At 67.4% G+C, this 20839-nt stretch overlaps 4 protein-coding genes across 9 annotated transcripts in view; 3 read left to right on the forward strand and 1 right to left on the reverse strand.

The window, feature by feature from the left end:
- Window positions 1-141: 141 nt before the first annotated feature.
- OLFML2A (olfactomedin like 2A) lies at window positions 142-8216 on the forward strand. The gene is made up of 8 exons (XM_083807236.1): window positions 142-295; window positions 4773-5036; window positions 5222-5329; window positions 5527-5712; window positions 5831-6089; window positions 6171-6392; window positions 6536-6721; window positions 6919-8216. Exons 1-8 carry the CDS (start codon window positions 230-232, stop codon window positions 7518-7520), a joined length of 1893 nt encoding a protein of 630 aa, XP_083663362.1. The 5' UTR covers window positions 142-229; the 3' UTR covers window positions 7521-8216.
- A 3821-nt stretch (window positions 8217-12037) lies between these two features.
- LOC310885137 (uncharacterized protein) lies at window positions 12038-16593 on the forward strand (the record flags this gene model as incomplete). The annotated part of the gene is made up of 3 exons (XM_083808082.1): window positions 12038-12110; window positions 13061-14871; window positions 15361-16593. The coding sequence occupies 3 exons, from the start codon at window positions 12038-12040 to the stop codon at window positions 15451-15453; spliced, it is 1977 nt and encodes a 658-aa protein (XP_083664208.1). The 3' UTR covers window positions 15454-16593.
- A 150-nt stretch (window positions 16594-16743) lies between these two features.
- RPL35 (ribosomal protein L35) lies at window positions 16744-18548 on the reverse strand. Its single transcript, XM_083807287.1, has 4 exons — window positions 18431-18548; window positions 18069-18205; window positions 17671-17752; window positions 16744-16964 (listed from the first exon to the last, which is right to left on the reverse strand). The coding sequence occupies exons 1-4, from the start codon at window positions 18431-18433 to the stop codon at window positions 16815-16817; spliced, it is 372 nt and encodes a 123-aa protein (XP_083663413.1). The 5' UTR covers window positions 18434-18548; the 3' UTR covers window positions 16744-16814.
- A 16-nt stretch (window positions 18549-18564) lies between these two features.
- Window positions 18565-20839, forward strand: part of SCAI (suppressor of cancer cell invasion) — a 43671-nt gene continuing 41396 nt past the window's right edge. The window contains exon 1 of one of the 6 annotated variants that reach the window (XM_083807245.1): window positions 18565-18704. The gene's annotated coding sequence lies outside the window, so the exon portion shown is untranslated. Of the gene's footprint in view, window positions 18705-19062; window positions 19194-20839 lie in introns of those variants that run through there. The other 5 variants (XM_083807241.1, XM_083807244.1, XM_083807243.1 and 2 more) reach the window with 5 other exon arrangements.

Below are 20839 nucleotides of genomic sequence, written 5' to 3' on the forward strand. Positions count from 1 at the left end.
GCAGGCACCGGGCAGGCACCGGGCACCGGGGGCAGCTCCAGCCCCCGGGGCTGCGGGGAAGGCGCTGCCGGCCCCGGGGCGGGCACCGGGCACCCGGCGGGGCGGCACCGCGGCGCCGCTCGGGGGGCCGGGGCCGGGCCGGGGCGGGGCGGGCGGGCCCGCGGCTCCTCCCCGCCGCCGGTCCGGGCGGAGCGGGCGCTCGGTGCGGGCGCTCGGCGCCGCTCTCGCCATGCGGGCGCTGCTGCTCCCGGCGCTGCTGCTCCCGGCGCTGGCCGCGGCGCGCGGCGGCACCACGGTAAGCACCCGCCGGGACCGGGACCGGCACCGGGACCGGGACCGAGCTCGGGCCGGGACCCCCGGGGCGGACACCGGGGAGCGAGCGGGGCGCTGGGGTCAGGTGCGCGGAGCGAGCCCCGGGGGCAGCCCCGGCCAGGCGCGATCGGGAGCGCGGTGGCGGCCGCGGGCAGCGGCGGGCGGGCGGAGAGGGGCGCCGCAACCGGAGCCCCGCGGCGGGAGCGGCCCCGGGACGGAGCAGGGCCGGCAGCGACCGGTGCCCGGAGCGGCCCCGGGGCAGGAAGGGCGGTGCAGAGCCGGGACGTGCCCGGGCAGCCGGTGCGCAACGCCCGGCTCCGGGATCCGCGGGCGGAGCTCCCCGCGGTGCCCCCCCGGGCCTGAGCGCAGGGCTCGGCTCTCGGCCGCCCGCGGGGCCCCGCCGCTGGGCACTCACTCACGGCCCCGGCGTCGTCTCCGGGGGCACGTGCGGACGGCGTGTGGCGAGGAGGAGGAGGGTGAGGGTGAGGGTGCCCTGGGTGCCGCGGGTGCCCTGCCCTGGCACGGACGCCTTCCAGCCGCCGCACGCGAGGAGCGCGGCACGGCAGCGAGCTTCCCGGTGAGCGTTCTCCCTGCGGGACAGGACAGGTCCTCTGGCAGAGAGCAAAGGCCGGCTCAGAAGCTGGCCGGGCTCGTTGTCAAAAGCCCTTCTTCCTCCAAACGCTGGCACAAATTCCGTGCTCGCACGAACACTTTTGCAAGAGGTCCCAGAAGCTAAGCAGCGCTGGGAACATCACCCAACCCGTAGAGCTGGGAGCGCGGAAACCCTCGGCACGGCGCAGGGATGCTCTCGCCTGCCGGCTGCCAGCACACAGCCCGGCCCGGGGCTGCGGCCACCCCCAGAACGCCTCTGGGGGAGCCACTGGGTGGGGGTCCCCCGGTCTGCGGCAGGAGCCGCCTCGTGCCCCCCACGGTGCGGGGCTGGGCGCTGAGCGCGGAGCCAGGCAGGGCTGCGCAGGTTCAGCGCCGCGGGCGATGCTCGGAGGCAGTGACCTTCGCAGAGTGGGCTGCGCGGGGACCTTTTTTTAAGACTTCCTTGTTTATTGCCTTTTGTGTATAAATAGAACATATGGTTCCTGTTTAAGGAAGCCATTTAAAAGGCAGAGCGGGGTTTAATGTTACCGCCCGGGTGCAGGCAGGCGCGGTGCCCTGGCTGCTGCACAGAGGTGCATGCAGCGCCGGGCTCGCCGCAGCCCCAGCGCCCGCTCTCACCCACAGCCCGGGGCGAGCGGCTCTCGCTGCTGCTGACCCCCCGTGAGACAAAGGGGCTGCGGGCAGGCTGCCCTAAGCAGGGGCTGCTGCTGAAACGCGCGCAGGAGATCACTCGGTCTCCTGGTTTAGAGGTCGCTGCCTCTTGGTGCCGCGGGGGAGCCTTGGTTTGCTCAGCCCCCCGTGCACTGTGCAGCGTAAACAACCCGCGGCAGCGCTACGGGTGTACTTGCTGCGCGCGGCCCCAGCCCGCACGCCCCACCTAAGCGCGACGCTGGGCCTCCGCGCGAGGCCGTTCCTCCCTGGAGCAGCGCTGCCAAGTGCGATGGGAGGGAACGCGCCGCCCGCCGCCGCCTGCTCCCACGGGAACGAGCCTCCGGCACGAGGAGCTGGAGCCGTGCCGCGCGGAAGGTGCTGGCGCGCGCAGGACCGCAGCGTGCTTCCCAGGGCTCGGCCGTCGGGCTGCGCTGGGGGTTGGCCTTGGGGTGCCGGTGGGAAGCGGGGAGCCCCGCACGGGCTGTGCCAGCAGCGCTGCCCTCCCAGCCCCTCGGCGCAGCCCTCGCGGGGCTGGCACGGGGACGCACGTGCACGCGGGGACCTCGCGCGGCCCCCTGGGTGTGCAGGGATGGGGCTGGCAGCTGGGCTCCGAACCCTCCTGCCCTGCCCGTTCGCACAAGCGCCTGCGTTGCCACGGGGAGGTCGGAGGGAGCCAGGGGCGAGCGCGGGAGCTTGGGGACGCGGTGTTCGCCCAGGAGGATCCTGCTCCCCGCGCTGCCCTGCCCATCCCCGTCCCCGTCCCAGTCCCGCCAGCCCTCTGCCACCGCTGCCCGCGGCACCCTGCCGAGAGGTTTATGAGATCCTGGGAAATTTACAGCGCTCCCCGGCAGCCTCATGTTTTCCTCCCGGCTAGCGCGACCTTCGTTTCCCTATGAAAAGGGAGAGGGGTTTTTTTTTGAAATGCAAAACGCAGGGAGGCTTCTCCGCAGCCTTGGGAAGGGCAGCCCCCAGCTCCCGGGGCCGGGGGAGCCGCCGGCACCGGGGCCCGGCCGGGAGCGCAGCGGCCGCGGGAACGCAGCTCCCCGCTCGCCGGTGCCGGGGCGGTGCCGGCGGAGCCGCGGGTGCTGCCTGCGGGCTGCGCCTCGGCCCCTTCCCACGGCGCGTCGTGCTCCGGGGGTGGAGGGGGGGGCAGCAAGGGGGAAACTCAGCTCCCGGCCCTGCCCCCGTCTGGTTTCCCGAGGTGAGTCAGGCTGGCCCCTGGCTGCGGAGCCCTCCTGCCCCCAGGCCCCCGGCGCTGCCTCTCGCAGCCTCGTGGTGCGTGGAGCGGGACGGTCCCCAGAGCAGGACGGTCCCCAGAGCAGGACGGTCCCCAGATGAGCACGCTCCCTGGAGCAGGACAGTCCCCAGAGCAGGACACTCTGCAGATGAGCACGCTCCCCGGAGCAGGACAGTCCCCAGATGAGGACAGTCCCCGGAGCAGGACGCTCCCCGCGCAGCACGGCCGCTGCCCCCGCCAGGACCTGTCCCCAGCTCCCCAGGGCTCCCGCAGACCCAGCCGAGGTGGGGGCCCCTGCGCTGCCCCCCAGGCTGCGGGGACGGGCTGAGCTCACCGGCGGGCTTCTCCTGGCTGCCGGGGGCTGACACTGGCACTGCCGGGTGCCCACGCGTGACGCTTGTCCCAGCCCCGGGAGCCGAGCCCCAGCTGCCGCCCGTCACCCGGGGGTTCTCTTCTTGGAGCCTCCAAGCAGCTCTGCATTTCCTCATTAATCAAGGCGCTCGTTAGGGCACTGGCACAAAAATGCCGGGGTTTGTGTGTGCAAGGTGTGGCCGGTGGCAGGGAAGCCTGGTGGGCAGGGGGAGGTTCCCTGTGGCTGCAGCAGGCTGCCCTCGGAGGGGCCGCCAGGAGCCGCAGGGCGTCCCTCGTCCCCAGGCTGCGACCCCGCTGGCTGCTGGGGAGCTGAGCCCCCGCGTCCCCACCGCTCCCCTGGGATGTGACCGAGGGCATGTCCGCAAACGGGCAGGTGCCAGCCAGCAGTGACCAGTGTGGCCGTGACCACGGGCGCTCTCCTTCCCCATCACCCCCAGGTGCTGGGGGCGTTTTCCCAGGACAAGCCCCCACGGGAAGTCCCTGGCTTGCTCCTGCCTCCCGCTGCCCCAGATCTCCGGGGGAAGATGTACCCGGCCGGCCGGGAAGGCAGCCTGGAGCACAGACAAGCTGCTTTTTCCAACTCAGCAGCCTGGCCAAAACCAGGCTGGGACATGGGTTTTCACACAGATGGGTGTGAGAGGGAACAAGCAGCTCTCACTGCTCTGCTGGCATCACTGCTGCCGGCCGCTGCCCCGGGCTGGAGAAGCCTCCGCAGCAGCTGCTCGGCTGCGGCTCCCAGCCCTGCTCTCACCCTGCTCCTGACCAGAGCGTGGGCAGCACCAGCAGCGGGGCGAGGAGCACGGGACGGGCTGCCAGCTGCCTGCCACCAGACAGCGGTGCCCCTGCCACCGGGCTGCACAGCGCAGCGGCTCCGAGGAGCAGGAGCGGCCTCGTGCCGCGGTGCAGCCACCTCGGGGCACGACAGTGGGTGCTGGGTGACACACGGCCGTGCCCACCCGTCCCTCCAAGCCTGCTGCACCGGGGGCCTTGTTCCCAAGCACAGCCGGGGAGAGAGCAGTTCCTTATCTGGAAAAAACAGCCGAAAAGCACCCCGGGCTCTTGCGTGAGTCAGGGCCATGTGTGGAAACAAGGGAGTCCTTGACTGGGCCTGAGGCCATCGCGGGAGCCGTCCCTGTCTGGAGGGGCTGAGCTCACCCCGAGGTGGCTGCGTCTCATCACGAACAATCGTCCCTGTGTGGGGTCGGGGTGTGCAAGCGGCCCCCCCCGGCCATGCTGCAGGCATGCGAGGATGGAGGCGCTGCTGGCTCCTCTCGCCGTCAGCGCCGCTCACCCAGGCCCTGCCAGCAGCTGGGAAATGGCAGCAGGAACCGGCCCCGTGTCCCCAGGGCACGAGAGGTTCAGGCGGCCATGGGGGTGAGGGGCTGCTCGGGTTTTGTCTCCGTCACCATCAGATGGATGCAGAGAGGAGAGACAGGGTGGCCCGGGCTGGGCCATGCCCCACGCTCCCAGGGCACGGCCAGGAGCCCCTGGGGAGGGGGAGACCCCGCAGAGCTCGGGACTGCCGCGGGAGGGAGGCTCGGTGGCAGTGGGTGGCCCCGCGGGACCCCCAGCACCGCGTCCCCCGCAGGTGCTGGGTGAGGCGGACCAGGTGCGGATGACCTCCGAGGGCTCCGACTGCCGCTGCAAGTGCATCCTGCGGCCGCTCAGCAAGGACGCCTGCAGCCGCGTCAGGGACGGCAGCATGCGGGTGGAGGACTTCTACACGGTGGAGACGGTGAGCTCGGGGGCCGACTGCAAGTGCTCCTGCACCGCGCCCCCCTCCTCGCTCAACCCCTGCGAGAATGAGTGGAAGATGGAGAAGCTGAAGAAGCAGGCGCCCGAGCTCTTCAAGGTACCTGCAGGCCTGGTGGGACCGCGGCTGGGGGTCAGGGCCCCCCGCCCCGTGCAGCGGCAGGCCCCTGGGGGGGCAGCGGCGCGGTTCCTGCGCTGCAGCCGCAAGCAGGGAAGGGGACGCGTGGGGCACCCCGTGGGGTGCTGCCCCGTGGCCCCTGCCCCAGCCCAGCTCTCCCTCTGCAGCTGCAGTCCATGGTGGACCTGCTGGAGGGGACGCTCTACAGCATGGACCTGATGAAGGTGCACTCCTACATCAGCAAGGTGGTCGCCCAGATGAACACCCTGGAGGAGGTGAGTGAGTGCCGGGGCACCCTCCCCACTGCGTGCTGACAGTCAGCCCGGCAGCGCCCTTGACGTGTGGCCTGGCCCCGTCTGGGCACTTAGGACTTTTGGGGGGTGCTGTGGGCTCCCCCCAGCAGGGCCCCCTGCTTCCATCCACTCCCCTCTCCTCCCCACCTTCCTCTTCCCTCATCCTCCCCTCCCTCCAGACCATCAAGACCAACCTGAGCAGGGAGAACGACTTCATGAAGCAGAGCGTGCTGCACCTCACCGACCAGATGAGACGCTACGAGAACTACTCCGACATCATGATCAGCATCAAGAAGGAGATCTCCAACCTGGGCTACCAGCTGCTGCAGAAGGACGCCGCTGCGGTCCCTGACAGCAAGGCACAGGTACCCGACCCCCCCGCCGGGCTGCCCCCGCGGCGCTGCAGAGCCGAGCTGCCCCGGGGGTGCCTGCAGCTCCCGGGACTGCGTCGGGGCCGCAGGGGTCTGACCGCGGCTCCCCCAGGACACGGCAGCCGGCCGCGGGAAGGAGGCCGCGCGGTTCCCCAGTCCCCGCAAGGCGCTGGCGGACAGGGCGGCTGCACGAGCGCCCAAGGAGAAGCCGCTCAAGCCCGAGAAGCCCAAGAAGGAAAACGCGAAGCGAGGCGGGTCGCAGCCCACGGCCAAGCCCAAGCCGCCCGCGCATCAGCAGACCGTGGTCCGGGGCATCACCTACTACAAGGCCGGGCAGGCGGAGGAGGCGCAGGGGGCGGCCGGCAGCCGCGGTGAGCACAGGGCTGTTCTGTGGGGCGGGGGCCAGGGGCTGTCGCTGCCGGCACACCGAACCCTCCCCTGTGTCCCCACAGAGAGCACCGCCAGGGGGGCAGCTGTGCCCGAGCGGCAGGAGGAGAGGGGCCCCACGCCCCCCCCGGCCGAGAGCACCCCGTCCCGTCCCGGCGCACGGGCAGAGACCACCGTGCCCAGCACCACGGCTGCGCCCAGCACCGCCCTGGCCCCTCGCACCGCTGCCCGCAGCCCCCCCGGGGACGGGGCCGACAGCACCAGCGGCCCCGAAGCGCCCAACAGAGGTGAGTGAGCACAGCCGGGCTGCAGGGAGGGGGCACACACAGCACCGCCCTGGCTCCTGCGGGCTGGTGGCCCAGCTCCTGGCCCTGCAAGGACTGAGCCTTCCTCCTCCTCTTTTTCCTCCTCCTCCTCCTCCCTCCCGCAGTGAAGGAGGTGGAGTGTGAAGGCACCATCAAGTCAGTGGAGCCCCCCACGGAGCACCACAGCTACGGGCGCAACGAGGGGGCCTGGATGAAGGACCCGGCGGCCAAGGATGACCGCATCTATGTCACCAACTACTACTACGGCAACAGCCTGGTGGAGTTCAGGAGCCTGGACAACTTCAAGCAGGGTGAGGCTGGGGGCCGAGGGGGGCCTCGCTTCCTGCCGGGCGCTGTGCCAGGCCCTGGGCGCTGCCTCCCTGCGTGGGGAGCGGACGGGGACCTGCCCCTGGTTCCCTGTGCCTGGCGTCCTGCCCGGCCCCAGGGAGCACAGGGTGTGAGGGGACGGGGCCACCCAGAGCTCTCAACACCTCCCGCCTGCCCGCAGGCCGCTGGAGCAACCTCTACAAGCTGCCCTACAACTGGATCGGCACCGGGCATGTGGTGTACCGCGGCGCCTTCTACTACAACCGTGCCTTCACCAAGAACATCATCAAGTACGACCTGAAGGAGCGTTACGTGGCAGGCTGGGCGCTGCTCCACGACGTGGTGTACGAGGACACGACGCCCTGGAAGTGGAGGGGGCACTCGGACATCGACTTCGCAGTGGATGAGAGCGGGCTCTGGGTCATCTACCCCTCAGTGGACTACGACTACTCACAGCAGGAGGTGATCGTCCTGAGCCGCCTCGACCCCGGGGACCTGTCGGTGCGCAGGGAGACCACCTGGAAGACGGGGCTGAAGCGCAACGCCTACGGGAACTGCTTCATCATCTGCGGCATCCTGTACGCCGTGGACACCTACAACCAGAAGGAAGGGCAGATCTCCTACGCCTTCGACACGCACACGGACACAGAGGCGGACCTCCGGCTGCCTTTCCTCAACGAGTACGCCTTCACCACGCAGGTCGACTACAACCCCAAAGAGAAGGTGCTCTACGCCTGGGACAACGGCCATCAGATGACCTACAGGCTCCACTTCGTGGTCTGAGCGCCCGGCCGGGTCCAGGCACCCGGCAGCAGCCTGGCACCGGCACCCGAGCTGGGCCGGGGCCACGGGAAGAGCCCGGCTCCCCCCCCAGGGCTCTCCCAGCCGGCAGCCACCGGCAGGGCCGGGCTGTCAGGGCCCTGTGGTGCGGGGAGCGCCCCGGGGACACCCCCACGACGAGGTGGCTGCTGAGGCTGCAGGGCCGGGTGCCACCACTGGCGGCTGGTCCGGCACTGCCTGCTGGAGGCCCCGGGGCTGCGGCAGGGCACGGGGCAGCCCGGCACCTCTCCCACCCCAAGCCGCTATATGCGGCCTGGCCCCGTGCCCGCTGCGGTCGTTGGTGCCCTTAGCACCCCCGGGACCTTGTCCTGCAGGGTGGGTGCAGCTCGGGCGCTGCCTCGCCGGCAGGAACAGCCACTGATTGCTATTTTAGAAGATGCAAATAAGATGCCTATGCTTTTGCGATTCATTAGCTTGTTATTTAAATGCATTCGCAGGAGGCGTGCGCTGGCACGGAGCAGCCTGTCTGCAGCGCTGGTGTGTGCCCTGCGCCCTGCCTGCGCCCAGCACCGGGCGGGGAGGGGGCGCGTGGCCCTCCTGCGCTCCTCCCACGGCAGGGCGAGGGCCCAGGATTGCTTGGCTTGGTTTCTGTCATTTTAGAAGTGAACAGTATTAAAAAGTAACAGACGTAAAACCAGATTGTGTGCCTCCGTCGTTTCTCCTGAAGCCGGGATGGGGCGGTGTGGGTGCTCGCGGTCCCGCTCGGGGTGAGCCCATCCCACAGCCAGGCGTGGAGGGGCTGCTTGCATGCATGGGGGCTTCTCCCTGCACACGCTGGCCGTGCCCGGGGAGGGCACCGTGCTGCGATGCTGCTCGTTCCCACCCTCTGGCAGGGGGGCTCAGCCCGCCCCAGCCTGGCCCTGTGGGGCCCCGGGGTGGGCACCGAGGGGTCAGCACCCGCCTGCAGCACCCGGCGCGGCCACGGCTGCGTCCCGCGGGCCCCTGCCTGGCGGTGCAGGAGGCAGGCCAGGACCAAGAGCAGGGCCGGGAGCGCGGCCTGGCTCAGTCCTGGGGAAAAAAGAGGAATTTGCTGTTTCCAGGTCTGAGCTGCAGCCTGAGGAGGAACATCTGGGAGCCGGGACCGGCTGCCAGGAAATCTGTTCTCACTGTAACCTGGACACAGAGAGACGAGAGCAGCTGAGCGTGGGCATGGGCGGCAGCAGCTGCCCCAGCCCTGCTGCGAAATTCTGCAACCGTGGAGCTGCCAGGGGGCCCCCGAAGGGCCAAGGGGCGAGAGCAGCCCCCCCAGCGGAGCACACATCCTGGGCATGGCCGAAACGACGCTTCCTGCTGGAAACGCCCAAGGCGGGCACCTCGCACAGGCAGCCTGGCGCTGCCCTGGGACTGCGGGACGCCCTTCGCTGCCTCTGCGCCAGCCCCAGCCCGGATCCTGCCCCGGTGCCCCGCTGGCGGTGCGGTGCGGTGCGGTGCAGCACATCCCTTGCTCATCCGCCAGTCCCCCGCCAGGGGAAAGGAGCTGGCTGACTTTTTTTCCCCCGGCTGGGTCTCTGCCAGGCTTTTATCTAACGATCCCCAGCAAATCCCTGTCTAAACAATACGGATTTCTGACATTTTTTTGCGGTAAAGTAAACTCCCAGCACATCTCTAATTCCAGGGCTTTGTTGTTCTTCTGCGGGGGCTGCCGCTTTGCCTTGCGCTGTCTTGCTGCGCCGGACCAGCGTTGGGCTTGGGGTTAGGGGCGTCCCTCGATCCCCTCTGGGAACGAAAACATCAGGAACAAAGCACGGCCCCGGCCGTGCCCTGGGGGTAGGCGCCGCACCCAGCGCCACGGGACCCGCAGGCACCTGCACCGGAGCGCCCTGGGGCCTGTCCCTGCACCCCCGGTGCCCCCGGCAGCGCTGCCTGTGCCCGTGCCCAGGGCAGCAGGCGAAGACACAGCCACAGCTGCCCGGGGAGCAGAGGGTGCGATGAGAGGAGACGGTTTGGGCCCGAAGGGGAAGGGAGTGGGGGGTCACAGGGCAAGGTTAATTAAAACCGCGTGGCTGGAGGGCAGCGTTGCCTAATTGCAGCTGCGGAGCCTCCAGCAAAGGCGCCCCTCTGCGAGCACACCCTGGCTGCCATTAACACCACGATAACGAGAAACTTTAATTACACCCAAGTGACAGACATTTCACGAGATAAGTCCTTCCCCCGACGGCTGCTGGCATTTCCCCAAACCCTGCGGCCCCAGCCCGCGGCACCCGTGGCCAGGACAGCTCGGCGCAGCCCTGGGGGACACGCCGGTGGTTGGGTGACGCCGACCCCAGCGCATGGCGTCCCCAGGGCTTGCCGAGTGCCCGCCACCGCTGGGCCCTGCACTGGCCACGGGGGCTGTGGAAGCATCCCCGACCCCCGGCTCAGCACCACAGCAGCCCTGCCCCGCTCCTGCCTGACAAAACACCAGCAGCGAGCAAAAACAAAAGGGCTTTTGTCTCCCGGAGGGGTCATTATGCTGGGTTCTTCGGGCTTCCCCGGCCCCCCACCGCTCCATTTTTTCTCAGCCTAAAGTCACCCCGATGCCTTTCTCCGCTATTGTGTGCCGGGGACTCCCCCCCGGCCGTGGCCATGGAGCTGCCCCTTGGCGCCTGCCCGGGGGCTGCCCACGCAGCCGGGACACACGGCTCGGGGACATGTGAAACCTCCTGGGCCACTGCCACCGCCACGGGGCCGGGCTGCTTGCGCATGTGGGGACCACAGCCCTGCCAGCCCGTGGGCTGCACGGTGCCAGCTTGTGCTCGTCCTGCTCCTGCTGCTGGTCCCCGGCCAGGCCGGGCAGGACGGAGGTCCCAGCGCAGGACGCGGTGGGGACACGTGGCTGGGGACGGGCCGGGTTCCTGCCGCGCCAGACGCCACTGACTTCCAGACATTCCTCCTGTGCGTGCCCAGCGCCACCTCTGCTCATAACGTGATTAAGAGATTAAAAATCCCTCCACGCAGCAGCAAGCAGCAAACGAAGCTTGAGATGGGGACGCAGCGGGGTGGCAGCGCCCGAGGCCTGGTGCTGGTGACGGTAACGCGGCACCTGGGGAAGGGCGGCCGAGGCCAGCGGGGGCGGGTGGCTGCGGGCACCGCGTGCCCCGTTCTACAAACACCCGCTGTGGTCAGCGGGGCGCAGGCGGGTCCTGGGGGGCTGCCCCCTGCGGGCCCCTCTGCCAGGGCAGGCGGTGAAGCAAGAAAGGCCCAACTCCCCCCTGACCCCGTCTGCTTCCTTCTCAGTTACCGGCCCGGCTCTGTGTGTTTGCGGTAGCTTTGCCTCCCCGCTGGCCCAGCTAATCAGGCTGGGGCCCCTGCTCAGCACAGAGCTGCCCGGGGCTGCAGGCACCCCCCAGGGTGCCAGCCCCATGGCGGGGAGCAGCCCAGCCCAGCGGGCAGCGTGCAGAGCAGGACGGGGCGAGGGCGCGGTGCAGGGGTGCTGAGCAAGGCACGGGCTCTGCTCCAGGCGTGGCTCAGCCGGAGCCAGCCCTGGCTGCAGCGTGGCTGCCGGAGGGCCGGAGCCTGCCCGGACCTGCAGTGCCGGGAGCTGCTGCCGTGCCAAGCGCACCTCCCGCCTGCCAGCTCCCGTGCTGGGCACCGCCGGGACCCGCTGTCGGGGATCAGCCCTGCACCACGAATCTCAGTCCTTGTCCCACCTCCAGCCCCCGGGGGTTTGGCTGTGCTGGGAGCCCCCAGCCCCGGCTGCTGGAGCCTCAGAAACAGCCAGCGGGGCTGCCCAAACGTCCTCCCCTGAGCGCGGCTGTGCCAGCACACGGCACCAGCCCAGCCCCAGCCTCCAAGTCTCGCCACACCTGAGAGGAGCCATCAGCTACGGGGGAGGCTGGCAGGGAGACGGGCACCAGGACGGGGCCACATCTGCCTGTGGGTGGCACCGAGGGGACTGGCGCACGCGGGGCTGCGCGCCCTGCATGGCCCTGTGCTGGGCGTCACCCACCTGCCCTGGCCACGGACAGCTGAGGGTCGCGTGCCCATGGTGCTGCACAGATGGGACTGGCGGTGCTCAGGGAATCTGAGCCGGGGAATTGGGCCCTTCCCTCACTTCTTATCTCTGGCCAGAGCTGCTGACCCGGGGAATGAAGCAATGTGTGTCCGGCAGCAGATGGAAGTGTGTCCTGGTGCTGTGCCCACATTGCAAACATGCTTCAAAGCCAGAGCCAGCCGTACCGAGTGTCACATCGGTCTATTTTTATCGCCCTCCCTGACCCTTCCCTCCACACTGTCCCTGCTACGTGAGGGCCTGGGCGCAGCCCCTGCCAGCGGCACAGGAGGCATTCCCCGCTGCGCCTCGCCTGCAAGGGGCACGTCCGCGCTGTGAGCTGCCTGGCAGCCCCCGGCTCGCTGCACCCGCGGCTGGCGGTGAGGGGGGGGCTCCCCCCAAAGCACCCTGCTGCCCAGCACCAGGCCTGCTCCAGTCCCCCCCTTGGCGGGGCCGTGCTCGCGGCAGGGAGCTGTTTCTCTTGTAACCGATGAAGCCGCATCTGGCAGTGCAGCAGGAGGCTCAGGATGCGAATATCGACCAACCCAAACAAGGCTGGTCAGGCGAGCAGCAGGCGCTGCCGGCCCCCACACACCTTCCCAGCCCCCAGGGCTGCGCGGGGCTGCCAGGAACGGCACGGAGGGGAAGCCGAGGCACGAACTGACTGCAGGACCAGGGGGCCTCTGGCATCCGCTGAAGTGCCCCTTTCTGGGCTTTGGCAGGCACCGAGGGCACATCCCCGCAGGACAGGAGGGGGCAGAAGGGGCAGAGCACAGGGCATGGGGCATCCCCTCACCCCTCCCGCTTTGCCCTGGGCCCCACCACCCCCCTTCCCTGTGCCGTATCAGACACCGTCGTTCCCTGTACCTAAAATAGAGCTGATGGTCCCCAGGGCCAGCAAAAGACAGGGCTGTGACTAAGTCCCTGAAGGAAGCAGCGCAGCTCGGCAGGGAGCACGGCCTCACGCCCAGCAGAGCCACTGTCCCCAGGCCCAGGGGGCCGGGAGCTGCGTGGTGGGGCTGGGGGACGGGGGGCTGCTGGTCCCTGCCGGCACACCGGGGCTCCAGGGCCGGGGCTCAGAGGAGGGCTGTGCCGTGACGGTGCCCAGACGTGCCGGCAGCGGCTCAGCAGAGCCTAGCGGCCCCCAGGACCCCCGGGGGTGGGAGGCTCAGTCCCTGCCCGTGCCCCTCTGTGTGCCCTGACCCCATCGGCCCCCTGCGCTGGGACTCACTTGGTGGGAGGGTGTCGGTGCCTCCGCAGGTCCCAGTGCAGGACCCGCAGAGCCGTGGGTGATGCGGGGCCGAGCCCTGCTGACCCCGCACGCCGCGGGGCAGGGGTGGGCAGCGGCAGGCGGCAGCGGCCGGAGGGAAGGGAGGGAGCCACGGGCCTTGGCGGTGCCGGGGCTGACTCACTCGCAAGTGGAAACACAAATCCGTTCCCAGGCTCACCGCTGCTGCTCCAAACCGCCCTGGCGAGGCAGCCGAGCATGGCAGCCCCCTCGGGGTGCCCTAAGGGCTGGACGGGGCCAGAGGTGATGCTGGGACAAAGCAACCACTCCCAGAACAGTCCCGCCGCCTGCTTGGGCAGCAGCAGCCCCCCCCGGGCATCCCCAGGACCAGGGGGGATGCGCAGAGGGGCCACGGCGCCCACTCGGACCCTCAGCCCCCACTGCGAGCCCCAGGGCAGCCTCCACCCCTCCGTCGGTGTCGCGCTCCTGGGGAGCTCCTCTGCTTGGCCAGCCTGCGCTCTGCAGTCCCCGCCAAGGAGAATCTCAGCAAAAATGGGCCAGAACTAAAGAAACAATGCAGGACGCAAAACTCTTCCAGATGTCGGGGTTTGCTACTGTTCTCCCACGTGCGCTGCTGCCTCGGCCCAGCGCGCACACTGCCTGCTCGCAGCCCGGCCGGGCCTGCGCCCTCCTGCTGCGCACCCCGGCACTGGCCGGCTGGCAGCGGGGCCACGCCGGGGCCGGACGGTGCCCGTGCAGCGCGGTGGCCGTGTCGCTGCCTCTCCCCCCTGCCCGCTGCAGGAGGGGCTCCTGCTGCTCGGGGTGCCCCCGCACCTACAAACGCTCCCTCCCAGACAGCGCCCTGTGGCACGGCACGGGGGGAGGAGGGCCGCCCGCGCTGCTCCCCCGGCTGGGCTCTGCTCGGCCTCGCACAGAGGCTCCCTTCATCGGGTGCGCGGCCCGGGCTGGCAGGGAGTCAGAGGGCCCCGGCACGCAGCACCCCCGGGTCCGGGAGCCCCAGTGCCACCTTTGTCCGGGAGCCACCAGGACAGCGGGAGGGGGCCCCGCGGCGCAGCGCCTGCGTGCAGACACTGCCCGCATTCACGGGAGCAGCGGGGCCGGGGGCGGCGCGGGGACAAGGCCTCCCCCTGCCCGGCCAACAAAACCAGCATTCAGGGCAGCCAGCGGGCGGCTGCCCCGGGTGGACCTGGGCTGCCCACGGGGCTGGCGGGACGGGGGGACACAGCTCTGCCCCCCGGGCCAGGGGTGACGATGGCATCGCCGCTCGCACGGCTCCACGGTGGCACGCGGGGGGCAGCGGGCGCGGCCGAGGACACGAGGGCCGCGGTCACAGCCCCGCACGTCCCGCTGCGCCCCCACGTCCCCCGCTGCGTGCAGGAGCCAGGGCAGCGCCCAGGGGAGCCGCGGGGCTGACGTCCCGCAGGAGGGAGGCAGCGGGAGCAGCACCGGGAGCAGGGCCGGGAGCGCCGCGCTTTGTGTGCAGCGGAGCCCCCCCCGTGCCCGGGGCTCCCCGCAGCCGCCCCGCCGGGCCCCGGCCGCCGCCCCCCCGCTCCCCGCGGGCTCTGCCCGTGCCGCTGGTGCCGCCCCGCGGCCGGCGGGGACGCGGAGCCCGGCCGGGGCCAGCCCGGGCCCGCCCAGCCCCGCGGGACGGGGCAGCGGCAGCTGCCGGCAGGGAGGGGTCCGGAGGGGTGTCCGTCTGTCCGTCTGTCTGTCTGTCTGTCCGTCCGTCCGTCCCCCCCCAGGACCGCGTCAGCCCAGCGCCGCCCTCCCCGGCCGGGGGCAGGCAGCAGGTGCTCGCTGCGGCTGCCAGCGGGAGCCCGGCCCCGCTACCGCCCCCTGCCCCCGGGCCGCTGCAGGAGCACGGAGGCGGCGGCAGCGCCCAGGGCCCGCGGCCGGCGGCTGGGCCAGGCCAGCGGCTGCCGGGACGCTCGGCGGAGCGGGAAGCGGCACAGAGCGCTGCCGGCCCTGCGCAGCGTGGCACGGAGGGCAGGGAGCAGCTCCTTCTGCTCCGACAGCTGCGACGTGCGGTCCTCCCCCTGCAGCCCGTCACTCCTGCATCCGTTCAGAGAACCGCAGTAAGTTGCTCCCAACATTTTTAGAGTTTTTTGTCCACAGGATGTCTTCTGTAGCAGCGCAGGGCGATTCTGATGAAAGGGCAGGGCTTGCACGTTTTGCCACCCTGCTACAGGCAGATGGAGCAATGCAGCCCCAGGATTTAATGCAGTGCCTGAAACGCACTTGGCTATCTCTCCCTTTAGCACCCGGTGCAGATTGTGCAAAAACTTACGGTGTTGTCCCCTATTAACTCCCGCAGCAGTGTGGCTATCCCTTTGCCTCGCACTCTAGGTTTCACAGCCAGGTATCTAACAGGTCACCTACTGCCCCCCTTGACAGGAAAGCACAGCACGAGAACCCCACCCCACACAGCAGTTACACACTTTGCTCCACCACCGCTTGTGTAAGAATGCAGAAACAAAGCGTGCCCCTCACCCTGAACGCTGCACTGAGGGGAGCTCAGAGGGGCAGCGCTGAGGCAAGCTGAGCTTTCTTTTGTTGTTTCACAGGTGGATACAGAAAAGCTTCTGAAAAACAGCAGATTGCAGCTACAACCCGTTAGATACGGAAGAATACGGAAGAAGTTGGACAAACTGATTTAACTGCAAAGTCAGCCTTGCTCTCAGCACAGCTGCACTGGAGACCTCCAGAGGTACCTTCTGACCTCAACTATTCTGTCTGGAACCGCACCTTGGAGAACCGCAGCACAGAATTAACAAATTCTCAGTAATGGCTTTAGGATGTTCAGAGGTGTCAGCTGCGAGCCATGATTCGTTTTATCTCTGCAGCCTGGCCAACATGCTGAGTCTTCCCCAGGCACGAGGATGCTGTCCAAGCCTGTGGCTTCACCTTAGATTCTCAGGGCCTGGTACTTAAGCTTTCCCCCCCCCCTTTTTTTCCCCCCTTTCTTTACTGAATGGTGGGCAGCATGTTAACAATCTGTAACCCAACGGCATCAGGCTCCTGGGACAGCAGTGTGCAGATCTGCATCCTCCCAGCGGTCTGCTTGTTTTTCTTCTGGAGGGCCACACGTGCTGGGGGAAAAGCTCGTGCTTATCCCGAACAGGCTACTGCTGGCCACTGCAGGGCATTCAGAAACGGTAAGCAAAGCATTTTATAACACTGCACGTATTTCGGTAACGCATTAGCCTACAGAAGCCACAGCTCAACGCTCCAACCTGACAGCGTGCTTCAGCAGCCTGGCCCCTTGCAGGGCACGGGCCAGAGCTGTCAGGCTGCGCCTCCTTCACTGCCAAGTGCATCGTGTTCAGGTCCGCACTAAGCCCTTAATGAAGCTATCACACAGCCAACATTAGCGTCATTGTAAAGCTATCCCTCCTAATATCTCAATATATGGGAAATTCACTTTACCACACGTAATTAGACCTCTGTCTGGTTACAATTTGCTTGAGGCTTAAAAATCCTTCAGATCTACGCTGAGTTCAGCGAGCAGAATTAAGATCTTTTCCCTGAACAGAATCTGGATCCAATTGTGTGTAAGGACTCCCTGATGGGTAGAGAATTTCTCATGTTAGAATACATTAGCTATACTAACACAAACCATTACTACATCAATAACGCTTGGACAGCTCTGTGCAACTCTTCACTACATCAGAACCAAAAAAGGCCTTCAGAATCACAACTTTGGGTTCCAAAGAACTCCAGCAAGGGACAGAAAAAGAAATCATTTAACGGGTTCTGTGCCAGCTCCACAGATCTGTACTCATTTACCTGCTCTTCAGAGAGAAAAGATAATCGTAGGCTGCAAGTTATGTTAGCATATTCATTACCAATAAAAGTTCAAACAAGTTTTCTGAGAATCCTCTGATTTCTCTCCATAAAGCTGAAGACATCTTTATCTAACTGCTACTCAAAAGACCACCACTAACACCTTCCAAACAAAGTTCTATTTAATGAGACATACCCAGCCCATACAATTAAGAACTTTCAGTACGCTGCCGTTTTATGCCTTGATGGCATATTTCCGGACAGGGTACAAACGTTCTTTTCTCTGCTGTTTTTTGGTCTTCAGATTTTCTTCGTGCTTGTTTAACCTGCGCCGCATGGCACGAGTCTTCTTCGGCCGCAGATCCAGAGGCTTATACTTTTTGCCCTATTTTCAAAAACATACAACAGTTGAGTTTAAAAGACTGCAATGCAGAGATCGATGCATGAGCTCACAAGGAGCTGAGTTACCTATAAAAACATTAGCAGCAGTACTTTAAGCTTCTTTGCACTAGAACTATCATTACAGTCTACAAGCTTATAGGATTTCTCTCCGCTGGGAAGCAGTAGTTGATACTAACTTCTGTACCAGTCCTACTAACCTTCACTCAGGTTAGAGGTAAGTAGTTGATCTTATGGGTCCCAATTTCCCAAGACCTTTTGAAATTTTCTTCTTCTCCCATTCTAACCAACCCACACCCCTAACAAGTATTATTCTAAAAACTACAGGAATGTGCTGAGCAGGAGAATTACTCACTCACCTGCAACTTAATTATTAAGATTTAGCAAGCAGAGCATCTGCATTTCTGGGAACCGCACCTTCAAGAAAATATACTAGACTTTCAGAGAAAGGGTGCTGCCCAGAAAACTCTCCAGGCAAAACATACTCACACTGAGCTTACAGAATCCTGGTTAGTCTCTTAACAGTATTTTAAAATGAACCATGGCTAGAAAACTTTAAACTATACATACATGGACGTTTTTTTCCTTAAGTTTAAAGCTTTACAAGTAAGAATCTATAAAGTTAGAATGCTTCTAAAATTTTAGCGTGTATGAGAATAACAAAAATCACTGCGTAGGAAGTTCGGACTTACTTTGTAAAACTTTCTCAAGTTCTCCTTCTGAGTCTGATTGATCACAGTTAAGACTCTAGCAATAGATTTGCGCACCACACGGCTGCAGGTGGGGGAAAAAAAAAAGAGGAGGTCTCAGAACGCACCAAGGGACAACCACCACAGTTTTAAACAACCACGGAAAACAGACGACGGGGATATTCCACAACCACGCAGCTCGCACCGTGCCCGCTCTGCGCTGCGGCACAGCACCACCCAGCAGGCCTCCCCTCAGCGCCCCGGAGCAGAGCCCCGCACACCGAGCCCCGAGCCCACACGCTCCCCTCCGCCCCCCGGCGCGGGCAGCAGGGGGCGGCCGGTCCCTCCCGGTCCCTGCGCTCGGCCCCTCACGGCCCCGTCCGGTCCCGGGCCCCGCTTACATCTTGGAGAGCTTGGAGGCGGCCCCGCCCGTCACCTTGGCCACGCGCAGCTGCGACAGCTCCACCTTGAGGTCCTCCAGCTGCTTCAGCAGCTCCTCCTTCTTCTTCCCCCGCAGGTCTCGGGCCTTGATCTTGGCCTGCGGGCGGCGGGCAGCCGGTCACGGCGCGTCAGGCGGGCGCCCCGCAGCCCGGCCGCCCCCCGCCCCGGCCCCGGCCGCCCCCCGGCCCATCCGCCCCCCGCCCCTCTCCCCCCCCCCCGCGGTGAGGCCGGGCCGGGCCCGCAGAGCACGGGGCCGCCGGGCCGAGGCTCGGGGTCCCGGTGCCCGCGCGGATGGCGGCGGATGGCGGCGCGGGGCGCTCACCATGATGGCGGCGGCGTCGCGGCTCGGGCGGAAGGGCCGGAAGCGGCGCGGGGCGGAGGGGAGGGGCCGCGGCCCGGCGCCTACCAATGGGCGGCGGCGCGGGGGGGGGAGGGCCCTGAGCCGCGCCACACCCCCGCGGGCCGCGCCGTGGTACCGGCCGCGGAGGGCGGGGGGCGGCGGCGGGGCTGGGCGCCGGTACCGGGCTGGCTGGCCGCCCCGCCGCCCCGCCTCGCTGCTGCCCCGGAGCGGAGCCGGCGGTGCGGAGCGGGCCGAGGTGCGGCGGCCTCCGCATGGGGGCGGCGGGGACGTGACGGCGGGCGGGGGGCGGTCATCGCGGCGGGGCCGGGGCTGAGGCCGGGCGGGACGCGGGGAGGGCCGGTGCCGGTGCCGGTGCCGGTCCCGGAGCGGCGGAGCGGCGTTGGGCCGGCCCCGTGTGGCGCCGCGCCGCGTCCCCGCGCGGTGGCGCCGCCGCTCGCCTCCCGCCTCCCGCCGTGCCCGGCCCCGCGGGGGGGCGAGGCGGGCTCCCGAGTGACGTCCCGCGGGGCCAATCAGGGCGCGCCGTCCCGCCGCTGCCTAGGCGCTCGCCCAATGGGGGCGGGGGGGCGGGGCGAGGCCGGCCCCGAGCGGCGGCAGGCGGCAGCCGCGCTCCGCGCCCCCGGACCTGGGCGGCCGCGGCCGGAGCCGAGGGGGGCTGGGGGCGGCGGCGCCCGCCCGGCACCGGCACGGGCACGGGCACCGACAGCGGCACCGGCACGGCCTCCAGGTGCGCGGGGCGGGGCGGGAGGGCAGCAGCGGCGGCGTGGGGCCGGGCAGGGCCGGGCCGGTGTCCCCTCGCCCCCCGCCTGCCGCCGGTCCCCGCGGAGAGGCCCCGCCGCAGGCCGAGGCTCGGCCCAGGTGAGGCGGCGGCGCCGCGGCAGGTGCGGGGCCGGCCCCGGCGGCGGGTGCCCGGCGCGCGGCGGGAGCGCGCTGCGGCCGTGACAGCGCCGCGCCCGGTGCCCGGTGCCCCGGCGCTCCCCCGGGGCCGGCGGTGGGCGCTGAGCGGCCCCCGGGCGGCACCTGCCTGCCCCCGGGCCCGGCCGCGCTCCCCCGGGGCTGTCGGTGCGTGGCGGGCTCGCCCCGCGGGAGGCGGTCGGGGTCCGTGCGGGGGGCGCGCGGGGCGGCGGGCGCTGAGAAACCGGGGGCCGGCTGGGGTCCGGCCGTGCCCCCCGGGGCCGGCTGCGCCCTCCTGCCCCCAGCCGTGCCGCCCGTTCCCGTAACGGCTCCAGCACCTGACGGCGGCCCCAAAGAAAGGCCGCGGGCAGAGGCGGCTGTCAGCTCCCAGGCTCTGCTCCTCCGGCACGTAGAGCGGGGCACGTTCGTGGCAGCATCTCCCTTGGGCTTTTGTGCCGTAGCGATCGGGCTCCGAGCTCGTGCCGTGTCTCGGTTCGGCAATTCTAGCCCCCCCACCCCGATCCGTTATCGTAAAAAAAATTGCCAGGTTTTGCAAGAGCTGTCCGAACGCGAGCCGTGGCTCTCGGCGTCTCGTCTCAGCGCGGAGCAGCACTGTCGGACCGTAGGATGATGAAAACGCTGGGCGAAGCGGATCTCCCAGCATGCGCATGCCCTCCCACCATTCCTGCGAGCAGCTAAACTGCGGTGGTGGGAGCAGCCTTGGGGATGGCAGCAGGGGCCTGCCGGGGCTCTCGCCCTGGAAGTTTGCAGCTGCAGTCGCTGCCCAGCAGCCCGGGGCGAGCCCCGTTGTGTAACGGCCGCGACTCGCCGCGCTCCGGCGGCGCAGGGAGCGGTGAAGAAGCGTGACACCTGCTCCTAAATCGTGTTCTTGCTTCTTTTTGGAGTCGGATAAGTCGGTCTCTTCTAAGATATTTTGATAAACTGGATTATGCTTGTTTAAAAAAAAAAATGAAATAATGAGCTGCTTAACGAGAAGCGAAGAATATAACTTGCCAGTCAGTCTGGGCTGCCAAAATAATACAGACAGCATACACAAATGTGATAGCCAGGTACTTTGCTCCAGAAAATATAAAAGCAATTATTCACAGAAACCATACGTAGAGGAAAAATATATTCCTGCTTTATAGAGACAATTGTCATCATTGCTTTATTTTGAAGTGCGGGTACAACGCACAGACAAAAGTCACTTGGTAATCCGCGTCCCTTATGAACACTGGAGGTTTTCTCACAAAGATGGCCGGTTGGGGTGAGCATGTAAGAACATGCTTACATCAAACGTGTGAGGACCATCCAGACAGTAGCACCCTGTGCTTTGTTCGCAGTGGTCACTAGAGAAACTAGGTCTACTCGTGATAAAAGGCTGAAAGTCGCCGCTGTGCTTGCGCCGTGCAGCCTGCGCACGCTGCACCTTTGCATCGGTTCTGCTCTGATTTAGCTCTGCTGGCTTTAAAAGAAGTT

This window comes from Anser anser (genome assembly GCF_964211835.1).
Source record: "Anser anser genome assembly, chromosome: 21".
In the NCBI taxonomy this organism is placed as follows: Eukaryota; Metazoa; Chordata; class Aves; order Anseriformes; family Anatidae; genus Anser; species Anser anser.

Coding starts and splice junctions, on each gene's coding strand:
- RPL35 (XM_083807287.1), bottom strand. Junction 17,753..18,068: donor GCCTCCAAGCTCTCCAAGAT/GTAAGCGGGGCC, acceptor CCCCACCTGCAG/CCGTGTGGTGCGCAAATCTA. Junction 16,965..17,670: donor ACTTGAGAAAGTTTTACAAA/GTAAGTCCGAAC, acceptor TTTTGAAAATAG/GGCAAAAAGTATAAGCCTCT.
- OLFML2A (XM_083807236.1), top strand. CDS start 230: ATGCGGGCGCTGCTGCTCCCGGCGCTGCTGCTCCCGGCGCTGGCCGCG. Junction 6,090..6,170: donor GGGGGCGGCCGGCAGCCGCG/GTGAGCACAGGG, acceptor GTGTCCCCACAG/AGAGCACCGCCAGGGGGGCA. Junction 6,393..6,535: donor CCCCGAAGCGCCCAACAGAG/GTGAGTGAGCAC, acceptor TCCCTCCCGCAG/TGAAGGAGGTGGAGTGTGAA.